Here is a 13572-nt window from a genome sequence, read left to right as displayed (position 1 = left end):
GGTTATGGGCAATCGTCTTAATGTCCCCCTAGTGGACTAAGTGTAAGATCTAGAGGGGAAGATGGGCTGTTGCCCATAATATTTATCAGTCCCGTCCGTTTCATCAACAAAGAAATTAGAACGAAGATCACAAGACACAAGAATGACACAGACAGACAGAAGGCCCAAATTAAACTACCACGGCTTTCAGATGGTCTGGACTCTCGGCCGTATGGATTCCCTGGCTCAATTGTGCCAAAGACCGTATGGATAGGACTCACATGTCCCAACAGGGTCACGAGATCCTCTGAGGTTTCAGATGGACTAGTGTCCTGGTTGGGTGTCTGGTGGGGAACACCCACTCTGACAAGGATGGGGTCGTCTCCCGAATCCTCCAGGTCACCTTGCTAGCATTCCAGTGACAAAAAACTGAGATCAGATGGCCGCAACCAAAGGGAAAGTATAGAAAAGACAGGCGGACAAACAGTTTTACAAAAACTTACCCGGCCGGTTGATCACAAACCTTTTGGGGTTGGTTCCTCTCGGAGGTATCTGAGGGGATCCCAGACAAGCCCCCAACTGTTGTACCTCATCCACTGGACCCCAAAAAGACCAGCAAGGACCCAACACACCAAAATGCAAAAGCAAAGGTTTATGGTTTATTCGGGCTTAAGCTCGGGCTCTCAGACCTCACCAACTCAACGGATCCGTGCTGAGAGCCCAGAGTAAGGGAGAGTGGAGCCTTTTATAGGTTTTAGACAAAGAAGGGGAGGGGGGATACCGAAGATACATGTTGGTTGGTTCAAGGAGCCCACGCATGCCAACATAATTTTAAACTGATTGGATGTATAAGATGCAGCCCTGGAAGTTTCTTATTGGTAGGTGCTATTCTCAGGGCTGTGGAATGTGTTGACTGTTATCTGTGGGGCCAGGAGTCTCCGTTTTTACCTTATAGGGCAGTTTTTATGCTCGGGCTTGCTTAATCTATAGTTTCCTGGAAGCGGGGGTAATAGCAGGCGGGGGTCAGGGCATGCCAGGGTATGTCTAGGCATATCTAAAGCAGCAGCCAAGCATTTTACAGAAGCTAAAAGAGCAATTAGTGGGGGTCTGGAGGGATTGTGGGGTAGCAGGTTAATGAAGAGGGTCTCAGGGTTCTACACTCTCTCTGCTCCAAAGGACATGTGGCCTTGTTGACATCTTCATTTCTGGCTGAGATACTGATTCTACAACTCTGACCTCCAGAATTGTGAGGAAATACATTTCTGCTGCTTTAAGCCATCAAAGTGATATTTGTTTTAACACCCACAGGAAATTCTAATAGTTTCTCAGAGTTGAAATATATAAACATGGAAAAAAGGAGTCGAGTTGATGCCTAATTCCTCCCTGTGGTAGCAGTAAGGGACATGAATCCACAGATACAGGAATTAACCTTAACTAGACAGAAGAAAAACTTTCAGTTAATTTCATCAAGAGATGCACTGCTAGTGCCTGACTTTGTAGTGAACACCTTTAATTACTGCTCTTGGGAAGCTGAGGCAGGTGGCTCTCTGTGAGTTGGAGGCCAGCTGGGGCTACAGGAGACCCTGCCTCAAGAAAAATAGAAAAAGGAGGTTCTCCAGTCTCCAGGTTGGCAAGCACAAGGGCCTCCTAGGGTGGTGGCCCTCAACTCCAAGGGGACAAAGGCCACTGTTAAGCATCTTTCCACACCTCACCCTGTGTCTCCTCATCTCTTCCTTTATCCTTTATGTGTACTAAACTCCTGTAGATGCCCTGCTTGACCGGTGCTGAGAAACTGAGATTAGATTAAGGATCCCCTGGCTTTGCCACTCAGGAGTGCTTTCACAGCCCCCCTGAGAGCCTTTATTGGAAGCCTAGATTGTGCTGGCTAGCTTTAGTGTCAACTTGACACATCTGGGTCGAGGGAGCCTCAATTGGGGAATTGCCTCACTGGACTGGTCTGTGGCCATGTCTGTGGGGCATCTTCTTGATTGTTGAATGATGTCGGAGGGCCCAGCCCACTGTGGGGGCGGGGGTGCTCCACCCCTGGGCAGGTGGGCCTGTGTTGCATAAATAAGAAAACAGGCTGAGCAGAGGCCAGGGAGTAAGCCAGTAAGCAGCATTCCTCCATGGCCTGTGCTCCAGCTCCTACCTCCAGGTTCCTGCCCTGAATTCCTACCTTGGGCTCCCTGATGAACTGTGACCCAGGAGATATAAGACAAAATAAACCCTTTCCTCCCCAAATTGGTATTGGTCAGAGTGTTTTCTCATAGCAATGGAGAAACAAAGTAGAACACTTAGTGTTTGAAGTTCACACAGAGTTTACCTATAAGTGCTCAAGCAGTGCAAAACACAAAAATTTCCTCATCGTTATAGGAAGAAAACAACATAGCATACCCAAGGCTGTGGTGACTGGCCCAGTAACAGACCTCCTTTGATGCATGTACAAACAGGGGGAGGGGCATGACAACCTGTTCCCAGCATTCCAGAAACAGATCCCTTATTGTCTGTTCCACCCCACTCCCCCCAGCATCCTGGGGGCAGACTCTTCCCCCTCAGGCCTAAGAAGTCCATTAACTCTTAGTGAGCTAAGTGTCAGGAGCCTGTTAACTCTTAGGGAGCAGAGGGCTATTGTCCTTAAGGGGAGGGGTGGGGAGGGGGGCAGTGGCTATACACACCTTTTTAGATTTTTAAGATTTATTACCTGGGAGTGGTAGTGCATGCCTGTAATCCCAGGATTTAGGAGGTGGAAGCAGGGGGGTTGGGAGATTGAGGCCAGAAAGGATATTTGAGACCACACCTGACTAAGTAGTAATGCTCTTATTTGGAAGCCACCAGTGAAGGGCTGGGGCATGGCTTAGCACTAGAGTGTGTGCTTAGAACCCACCACTGAGAGACTGAGGGTTTGACTTAGTGGCAAAGTGTCTGCCTTGCATGCTTGAGGCTCTGAGTTCTTTTTTTATTTTTATTTTCTGTGTATGAGTGTATTGGCTGCATGTGTGTAAGTGCACCTATGTCCTGCAATGTCCTCGGAGGTTAGAAGGCGGCATTGGATCCCCCGGGAACTGGAGTTACGGATGGTTGTTAGCTGCCATGTGGGTGCTGGGAATCAAACCCTGGTCCTCTGTAAGAGCAGCCAGTGCTCTTAACTGCTGAGCCATCTCTCCAGCCCCAAGGCTCTGAGTTCTATCTCCAACACCATATACAGGCATACAAAAATGTAAGTGAAGCTGGGTGTGGCGGTACATACTTTTAATTCTAGCATTCCCAAGGCAGAAGCAGGTGGATCTCTGTGACTTTTAAGTCCAGCCTCATCTACATAATGAATTCTAAGACAGCCAGGACTACAAAATGACAAAAAAAAAAAAAAAAAAAGAAACATGATTAGAGACTACATAAAATTGGTAAGCATGCCTGTTTTCCTGAGTTCTGTGAGTCATCCCTACAAATTAATAACTTCAAGAAGAGATTATGAGAATCCAAAAGCCAGCTGGCCAGATATATAGTTTATAACCTGAAACTCAAGGTGCAAACATTAAGCAGGAACTTGGAGCTGTTGAGTGGGACTGAGCCCATTGTGTGGGATCTGAGGCTATCTGCAGGTAGTGTCAGAATTGGATTAAATTATAGGACACCCACTTTTATTGCTCACACAATTGCTTGATTGTATGTGGGAAACCTCTACGCATCTGCCATCAGAAGTATCATGTGAATTGTGTGGGAGTGGGAGAAAGTTGTGTTCTTTGTTTGGTTTTTAGAAAAATGTGAAAAGTTTCATGACAATATATTTGGCAATGATTCATGGACTATGTTAGAAGAGGAAAAGGCAGTCAAAGTAAAATAAACAGGACTACATCAAAAATTAAAACTACCACTAGGTGTGGTAGAGTTACATGCCTTTAATCCTAGCACTTGGGAAGCAGAGGCTGCACATCTCTGTGAGTTCAAAGTCAACACAGTAAGTTCTAGGCAGCCAGGCAGTGACAAAAAAAAAAAAAATTGAACCAGGCATGGTGCCACATGCTTTTAATCCTGGGCAGATAGGTGGCTCTCTATGAATCTGAGGACAGCCTGGTCTACATAGCAATTGTCAGGCCAGCAGGGCTATGTAGTGAGTCCCTGTCTCAAAAAAATAATTAAAACGACTAGAGATGCATGACAGTACTCAGAAGCCTAAGGAAGGATGATTCCCTCAAGTTCTAAGCCAGCCTGAACTACATACATCTAACCCTGCCTCAAAAAAACTAAAACTAGGCCTGGAAAGATGGCTCTGTGGGTAAGTGCTTGTCCAAGCATGAAGAACTGAGTTCAGATTCCCAGAATTGTCTCTCTCAGGGAAACACTTTTGTGGCAGCATGTGCCTATAACCCCGGGCTGGGGGCAGAGGACAGGAAGATCCCAGGAGCTCACTGGCTAGCTAGTCTAGCTCATATAGCAAGTTCCAGGTTCAGTAAGAGGCCCTGTCTCAAAAAACAATGTGGGATTGGTGGGACAGCTCAATGGGTAAAGGCACGTGTTGTCAAGCCTGACAACCTGAGTTTGATTCACAGGCCCCATATGGTGGAGCGAACACCCACAAGTTGTTTTCTGACTACCACGTGAGCCCCTTCATGGTGCAGACAGACACAATAATAATAATAATAAATATAAATAAAAACCGAACAGTAACATGGAGAAGTGAATAATGTGGAGAAACGACTGAGGAAGCCAACAGCAACCTGCACCATACATACATGTGCACAAAACATATACCACACACACAAACACACACACATTCAAACACTTGATGTAGATGTATATGGTAAAAAAAAACCTGTAATCCTAGCACTTGAGAGGCTGAGGCAGGGGAATGGTGAGTTTGGGCTGAATAGTAAAATCCTGACTCAATAAACCAAAAAACAAGGGGGAAAATGTTGTGTCTGTGTGCATGTAGGACGTTTTCATCCACAATTCCTGGATTCTGACCCTGACCTACTTTATGTGGCACTGGGTTATAAGATCCTACTCCCCCACAGGGGTCCTGCCTCTTGCCCTGGAGGGAGGAATGCTGCAAGGGAGGCCAGAGGAATCTGAACCAACTGGCTTACTCAGGTTTCCCTACCAAGTCTACTAGCAACAATACCTATGTACACAGCTTTCATAAAACCTCAAAAGGATAGGGCTCAGAGCTTCCAACAGCTAAACACGCTGGGGGTGGGGGATTGCTCAGTAGAAGAGCATGTACAACATATTTCACGTTCAGTCACCACACACACACTCAAAAAGTAACCAAATAGCCAAACATACCACAGAGCATAGAAGCTACAGATCTCTTCCCCTAAGATTTGCTCTGAGTTCAATCAGTCCCTCCGAAAATTTACCAAACCTAAGAAAGTGATGGCATCCTGGTTAGCTTGAACTGTCAACTTAAAACAGCCCAGAGTCCCCTGAGAAGGCAGTTGCATTGAGGAATTGCTCAGATCCGAATGATCTGTGTACATATCAGTGGGCATGTCTGTGGAGAGGGTGTCTTTTTTGTTTTTATTTTTGGGGACTTATTTGTTTCTATTTTAACGTGTATGAGTGTTTTGCCTGCTTGTGTGGAACTGCAGCACATTCATGTAATGCCTGCAGAGGTCAGAAGAGGGTGTCAAATCTCCTGGAACTAGAGTTACAGATAGTTAATTGCCATGTGAATGCAAAACCAAACCTGAGTCCTCTAGAAGAGCAGCTAGTGCTTTTAATTGCTGAACTCTCTCTCCAGCCTCAATCCTTGGGGGTCTTATTAATGTAGGAGGGCTGAGCCCACCATGGGCAGCACCATCCCCTATGCAGGTAGTCCTGGGCTCTATAGCCAAGCATAAGCTGAGCAAACCAGCAAGCAGTGTCCTCCATGGTTTTTGCTTCAAGTTCCTACCTGAGTTTCTGCCTTGATGTCCCTTTATGATGGGCTAGAACCTGTAAGCTAAAATAAACCCTTTCCTCCCCCAAGTTGCTTTTGGCTACTGTATTTTATCACAGCAACCAAAAGGAAACTAGAAGAGCTGAGATTCCTGATTTATAGCCTGTATTAGTTACTTTCGTATCACTGTAAACATCTGTTTCAAAGAGTTTCATCCCATAGTGTCAGGAAGGCATGCTGGAGCCACCCAGTTCATGGAGATGGAAGTGTGGATTGGAGGCTGTTCACATCATCATGGACCAGGAAGCAGGGAGCAAGATAGAAACTAGGGACTGCACGGGCTGGAGAGATGGCTCGCAGTTAAGAACAGTGACTACTCTTAGAGAGGACCTGGGTTTGATTCCAAGCACCCACATGGCAGCTAACAACCACTGGTAATTCCAGATTCAGGGGATTTGATACTGTCTTCTGACCTCTTCAGGCATTGCATGATACAGGTACACTTATACACATGCAGGTAATATACTCATACACATAAAATAAAAAATAAAGCTTGGCATGGTGGCACATGCCTTTCATCCCAGCTCTGGCCTGGAATGGCCAATCCAGGTCCTTCTGCTTCAGCCCCCCACTCCCCAGCGCTAGGATTACAGGTGTGTGCCACCACCCCCATCTCTTCCTCTTCATTTTCTTTGATTCCCAGGCCAATGGGAGCCTCTTCAAGTAGGCTCTTACAATTTTCAGACATTTTCTAAACATCTTCATGTTTTCTGGTTCCATAAGACAGTCCAGGCAATATAATCTCAGGGGGCCATTGTGGTATATGCCATCCACAGTTGAGCACAATGTTCTTATACAATGCATGATTGTGCTTACTCAGCCCACAGAGGCCACATTCTAGACAGGAGTCAGAAATTAAACACACTGGGAGCTGGAAAGATAGGTCAGCAGTTAAGAACACTTACTGTTCTTCCAGAGGATCTGGGCTTGATTCCTAGCACCCACATGGCAGCTAACAACTGTTTGTAACTCCAGTTCTAGGGGATCTGACACTCACTTCTGGCCTCTGCAGACATTGCACATATATGGTGCACTTACATGCAGGTAAAACATGCATACACATAATGACATACTTTAAAAAAAATAGCCAGGCGTGGTGGCACACGCCTTTAATCCCAGCACTTGGGAGACAGAGGCAGGTGGATCTCTGTGAATTCAAGACCAGCCTGGTCTACATAGTGAGTTCCAGGACAGCTGGGGCTACAGGGAGACCCTGTCACAAAAAGACCAAAAAAATAAATAAATAAAAATAAGCTGGATGGTCCTATGTGGTAGGAAGGATAAAGAATGTATTAATTACTTTCCTCATTGCTGTGACCTGACAAGAAACAATTTAGCTCACAGTCTGAGGGTAGTAGTCCATCATGGAGGGGAAGGCAGGGCAGCAGAAGCTGAAGGTTGACTGGTCACATCACATTCCCATTCAGGAAGCCAAGAGTGATGGATGCTTGTGCTCAGGTAACTGTCTCCTTCTGATGCAGTGTGGGACATGGGCCCATGGAATGGTGCCACCCATAGTTAAGGTGGGTCTTCCCACTTTACCCTAATTTAGATAATCTGTTAGCCAAAAGCTTGTTTCTTAGGTAACAAGATCCTGTCAAGTTGACAATATTAAGCATCACAGGTAGATGAGCAGGGAGCTGTAGCAGCCACGGGCTATCTGTGCTGGGCAGGAGGGAGGTACATGGAACAAAGCTTCTTTAACTGTGGGTTTCAATCTCACATGGAAGTTGAGGAACTGAATGTAGGGTTGCAAGAATTTGGCAACTATTAATAAAGTTACTGAACATGCAATGACATCAAATTAATTTAAACATCAAAGGCTTAATCCCAGTTCTGTCTGCCAGCACTTGCCCATGGTATATCTTATGACTGTATCCACATTAGTTCTGGACACGTATGTGCACTTTGACCTGTGCATGCCATCTATCACTCAACACCAACAAACACGGTATACCTTGGCTCAGATTCAACACTACCATAAGTTTTTACTGCATCTAAAAAGTTTTCTGCTTTTGTGGAAACATAATGGTTTAACTACTGAAAACAAAAACTTTTAATATTTTCCAACTATCATTCCTTAGCATGTATCAAATTGGTATCTCTTTGGTTGTATTATGTTAGACAAACAGGCCTCTATCTCATTAATGTGCACATTTGTTTTGCTGGAGAGAAGGTTCAGTAGTTAAGAACACAAGCTGCTCTTCCAGAGGACCCCAGTTCAGTCGCCAGCACCCATATTGGGCAGCTCACAACCACCTATACTCTTGCTCCAGGGAATCTAACACCCTCTTCTGGTCTCTAAGAGCACCTGTACACATGTGGCACACACATAGACACAAAAATTTAAAACCCCAAGTCTTTAAAAATGTTTTTTAAGCCAGGTGTGGTGGCACAAGCCTTTAATACCAGCACTTGGGAGGCAGAGGCAGGCGAATTTCTGTGAGTTCAAGGCCAGCCTGGTCTACATAGTTCCAGGCCAGCTGGGGCTACTGGGAGACCCTATCTCAAAAAACATCCCCCCCCTCAAAAAAAGAAAAAGTTTTTTGAGCTGGGCATGGTAGCACATGTCTTTAATCCCAGTACTTGGGAGGCAGAGGCATATGGATCTCTGAGTTCTAGGCCAGACTGGTCTATATAGTGAGTTCCAGACTAGGCAGGTTATACAGTGAGACCCAGTCTCAAAAATAACAACACTACCACTGAGCAATGCCCCTGACCCTCTCACTGGTGGCTTCTATACAAGCTCCCCACTGCTGAGCTCCATCTCCAGTCCTGAGAGGATTTTTATTACATTTCTTTTCTTTTATTAGTGTGTGTGTGTGTGTGTGTGTGTATGTGTGTGTGTTCATGCTTCATGACAGGAGGTAGGGAGACAGGACTCAGGTGCCATGGTACATGTTTGGTGATCAGAGGATGGAGTAAAGCCTTTGTGTTCCAGGTATTGAACTCAGGTTACCAGGCTAGTGTGGCTTAACCCTTGAGCCATCTTGCCAGCCATTTTTGACTTTAAAAAAAAAAATTGTTTTGAGGTGCTGGAGAGATGGCTCAGTGGTTAAGAGCACTGGCTGCCCTTGCAGAGGACCTATGTAACGCCAGTTCCAGGGGAATCCAACACCCTCTTCTGGCCTCTGTGGGCACTGCATGCACATGGCACAGTTAATATCCATACAGGCAAAACAACTCATACACATGAATAAAATTTAAATTGTTTTGGTTTTTTGAAACTGGGGTTCATGAGAACATGAGGACCTTGAACTCCTGATCCTCCTGCTTCCATTTTCTAAGCGCTGGGATTACAGGCCACCTGGTGCCATGCCTGCACTCCTGGCTGGGAGAGAGAGTTTAAAGGTTAAACTACATAAGCAGTGACCTCATTAGCTTAGCTTGCCAGGTCCTGGTACCAATAGCATTTAGAGGATTAGTAGATTTATCAGGCCAACAGGAAGTAGGTTTTCTGGATAACCCTTATACTCCAGTGCATTCCCAGCATGCTTGAGAGGGAGTCCAGGCCTCTCCCCTTCATCCTTATCCCAACGTGCTGGTCTCTGCCCATCTGACACACTTCTTTCACACTCTTGGTTTGACTATAACCTTGAGAAAGAAAAAGGAAAGTTTAAGGGACCAAACAGTTGATGCCCACACCCAATTTCTCACAGGGATCATATGTGAGCCATGACTTTAACACTGTATGAAGGATCACTAGGCTGAGATAGAGGTGACATGTGAATCAAAGACCATTAGACGAAAAGGTACAACGATGCAGAAGAGAGTTCAGGCAGAGGATCAGCCAGTGCAAAGACCTTGAAAACAATTAGGTTGGGGCATCTGGGAGGACAAAGGGCAGGCACCGAGCTGGACTTAAAGATCTTCCGGCCCTAATCTCTGTAGCTGAACCCGGCTGCGGGTGCTTAACCCCCATTCTCCAGTGCTCCCCATCACCACACACTTTGCCTTGCATCATCTTTGATGTCAGGCAACTCTGGCCACACCTCTTATGAGTTGTGGCACCTTGGGTTGTGACTTACAGCCTCTGTACATCTCAACACCTTAACATTTATCTCAACCAACATGCTTCTTAAGGAGGAATGCCACGTGAACCCCCAAGCAACCTTCTTCCCCCGCAAGGGTGGAGAGTGGGGTTGAGGGGGGAAGGGGGGCAGAGTCTAAACTCAGAGCTTCAACGTTCTTCCCACTCCGTTCTAGCCGGGGCATCTCCTCGGTCTCGCCCCCCTCGTCCCCGCACTTACCGCCCCCCTTACTAAAAAGAGGTCGTGGTCCCTTTAAGGCCCGCCCCTCCCTCCCCCAAAACTTCCCAGTGTCTGCTCTTTTCGATCCCGGACGGCCGGCCAGGCTCGCCGCCGAGCTGGTAGGGGACAGGGGCTCGGGGTCCGGGAGGGGCGCGGGGTGCGGGGCGGGAAGCGCCTGCGCGGCGCACCACCTCGCACGAGCGGGAGGACGGGAGACAGGCAGCGGGAACGGACCACATGGGCACCGACCGCCGCCCGGGGCCCCGAACAGCCGGCCTCAAATAGCGCACCGCCGCCACGGCCGCGTGCGATCTGTGCGCCGGCGCGAGGGGCGTCCGGGCCGGGCGCGGGGGCGGGTAGGGCCGCTCCCCTCCCCCACCGCGGCTTCTGACGTCAGCCGTGGACCCCGCCCTTCCGCGGGAGCGGCCCGGCCCTACGCCGCGTCACCTGCTGCGGCGCCGTGGGGTCCAGGGCGGTATTTTCTGCTGTGGGACATCTGCTTGGCGTGAATGGGGCTCTTGTAAATCCACTTCAGCCTCTCCTCCAAACTTTTTTTTAAAATGGAGAGGATCCCTGTGTAGCTCAGGTTGACCTCGAACTCACGCACATCCTCCTGCCTCTGACTCCAGAGTGCTGGGATTACATGCTGGTTCACCACTCCAGGCTCAAAACTTGGCCGAAGCCGGGCGTGGTGGCTTAACTCGGGAGGCGGCGGCCCGAGGACGCCGGGAGATCCTGGCCAGCCTGGTCTACACTGGGAGTTCCAGGCCAGCTCGGCTACGGGGAGGCCCCGTCTCCAAAAACACCCCCACCCCAACTTTGAATTTCCCAAGTCAACGTTGTTCCTTAACCTCGTTGCCCTTGACCACGTTTCAAACTTGGCTCTACGAGTAACCCTATTCCGGGAGTCGTGTTGACCTGGTGCAAGGGTGTCCAAGCACTTTGGGGGGGGCCGGCGTGCGCCTCTCCTTTTTTGGGGCGGGTAGTAGAGATGGAAGCAAGGGCCTCGCCTGTGCTGGGCTAGCGCTCCACCGAGCTAGGTCCCCAACGTCTTCTTAGGAGTCCCTTCATATTCCCTGGGTCGCCATTCCGGTCAGCACCCCTCCGCCCGGCTCCCCAGCTGGCCCCCCCAACCGCGTGCCGGAGGTGCAGCCGTTCCGGCGGGAACCTCCGAGGGAGGCCACCTTCGCAGAGCAGCCCCCTGGAAGCGAACCTCTGCCCCAGAAAACTCCGGGGGAACCAGAGTGCCCAAGGCTGTCACTTGCGAACTGGATTACTGAAAACAAAAATGACTATGGCTGAATTCAACAGTGACATGGTGCCCGCGTTCAGGTGGTAGCAGCGAGTGGTTTTAGACTGAAAAATGGTCAGATTTGGAGCTTTCAGAAAAACTCCGGCTATGGGCAGGTTGAAGTGAAGAGGAAACATAAAGCTGGGGACATAGGTGCGCGAGAACTGTCTAGATCTAGATTTGCGAGGCTTGCAATCAGCAGGCAGTCCCGCGGTCACTTCCTTAAAGAGTCACCCTGCCTCCCGAGGACCCAGAAAGTACAGTCGCGCATGCGTCCCCGCCTGGATCGGTTCCTAGATTGCGCCAAAGTGCGCCTACCCCTTTTTCACCAATGAGACCATCAGTAGTCTTATACCATCTGGCATGAGGGTATTCTTTGCACTCTCCATTGACCACCGGAGTGCTGACGTCAGAGATGGGCATCTGCGGTAACCACTGCAGACACACCGAAGGGAAGGCCTTTCTTGTCTCCCTGCGGAGTGGCGCGGGAAGGTTGGCCGTTGTGACTGGAGAATTAAAGGATTTCAGTTTGACCGACTGCCAAGAGAACCAATGAAAGCGGGAAGGAGGCGGAGCTCCTTTGGAAATCCAGAGGGCCCCCAGCCTGTAGGAAGGCGGAGCGATGCCAGAAATTTGGCCAATCAGATTGGAGTTTATTTTAAGAGGGCGTAGCTTTGCCAAATGACTGGCAGACTGCGTTAACCTATACTGAGTGCCATAGACAAACGAGGGCGGGCTTTCCCGCAGAACGGCGTTGGCCCTCCCCAATAGGCGCGAAGGGTGTGCGCAGCCTTCCCCTCCCCCCACGGCCGGGCCACTGGCTCCCCCTATCGGGTGGGGGCGGCGAGTGACGGGCGTGTCCCTCCCCCAATGAGAGGCGGGGGGAGGCGGGTTCTGCGCCGCCATGTCGCGGAGGCTGCTGCCCCGGGCGGAGAAGCGGCGTCGGCGGCTGGAGCAGAGGCAGCAGCCGGACGAGCAGCTGAGGCGGGCGGGAGCGATGGTGAAGATGGCGGCTGCGGGCGGCGGAGGCGGCGGTGGCCGTTACTACGGCGGCGGCAATGAGGGCGGCCGAGCCCCCAAACGGCTGAAGACTGACAACGCCGGCGACCAGCACGGAGGAGGCGGCGGCGGAGGATCCGGGGCAACGGGCGGCGGTGGCGGGGTGAGGCCAGAACTCTAGGCGCCGGGCTGGGAGGGGAATTTTCGTACTTTTTAAGGTGATTTCTTTTTGCTGGGGGTAGGGGGGAGTCTGCGCACGCGCTCCGGCCTTGGCGATTTTTGGCGGAGTGGGGGAGGGGCGGGCATTGGGCAAACGGCGGGTTTGCGCGAGGACAGACGTTTGCGCGTGCGCGGCATCCGGAACGGGGAAAGAGGGGGCGGAGGAAGCTGCTAGCGTTGCGGGCGGCCCACTGCGCAGGCGCGGCGGGCTGGCGCGTGGGGGGCAAGGCACGCGGCCGGGACGTTTTTTTCCTCTTCCCCCCCTCTTTATGGTTTTCTTCTGTGTCCCCCGTGCGCAAGCGCACTGCTCCAACCAGGCTTGGGCGGTTGCGGGATGGGGCGGGGGCGCCTGGTGAGCGGGAACCGGGTGGGTGGTGGCTGTAGCGGGCAGGGAATTCCGTCCTTTCGGATTGAACCTCGAGCGCATCGAGCGAAGTTGACTTCTTGAGAATGTCACCTCCGATCTGAATATTGTATTTGTGTAGACATAAAAGGATGGAAGGCAGATTTATGAAAGGCAGATTTTGGGGGGGAGTTCAGCCCAGCTTGGAAGCCATCGGTTTGCGTACAGTTTACAAGGGAGGCGGGTTTATAAACTAAAATATACTCTGGTTCTGGAATGGAGGGATTCGGCCTAGTCTCTCACTCCCAAGGGCACGAGTCTGATTTCTGAGTTGGGACGCAATCTGCGCTCCTTTGACGTTTATTAAATTCCTCCTCTGCCTAAGTGTTTGCCAGCGTTACTTTACTAGACTGTTAAACTTCCACGTGTTTAAAAGACATCTTAGATGGGTCTGTGAGATAATTGCCAGTCATAACTACCTTAGTTCAGAGCCAACTAGACTGCCACAAGTTGTTCCTTGATCTCCACATGGACACCTGCCCTTTCCCCTCCT

At 49.8% G+C, this 13572-nt stretch overlaps 1 protein-coding gene across 4 annotated transcripts in view; it reads left to right on the top strand.

Annotated features, from left to right (window-relative positions):
* Positions 1-10233: 10233 nt before the first annotated feature.
* Hnrnpl (heterogeneous nuclear ribonucleoprotein L) overlaps positions 10234-13572 on the top strand; it is a 13824-nt gene continuing 10485 nt past the window's right edge. For 2 of the 4 annotated variants that reach the window (XM_008853931.3, XM_008853932.3), the window contains exon 1: positions 12363-12620. In XM_008853931.3, coding sequence (XP_008852153.1) covers positions 12363-12620 — 258 coding nt within the window. Of the gene's footprint in view, positions 10287-12362; positions 12621-13572 lie in introns of those variants that run through there. The other 2 variants (XM_008853934.3, XM_008853933.3) reach the window with 2 other exon arrangements.

This window comes from Nannospalax galili, unplaced genomic scaffold, assembly GCF_000622305.1.
Source record: "Nannospalax galili isolate Female #2095 unplaced genomic scaffold, S.galili_v1.0 scaffold886, whole genome shotgun sequence".
In the NCBI taxonomy this organism is placed as follows: Eukaryota; Metazoa; Chordata; class Mammalia; order Rodentia; family Spalacidae; genus Nannospalax; species Nannospalax galili.
This window is presented reverse-complemented; position numbering and strand designations above follow the sequence as displayed.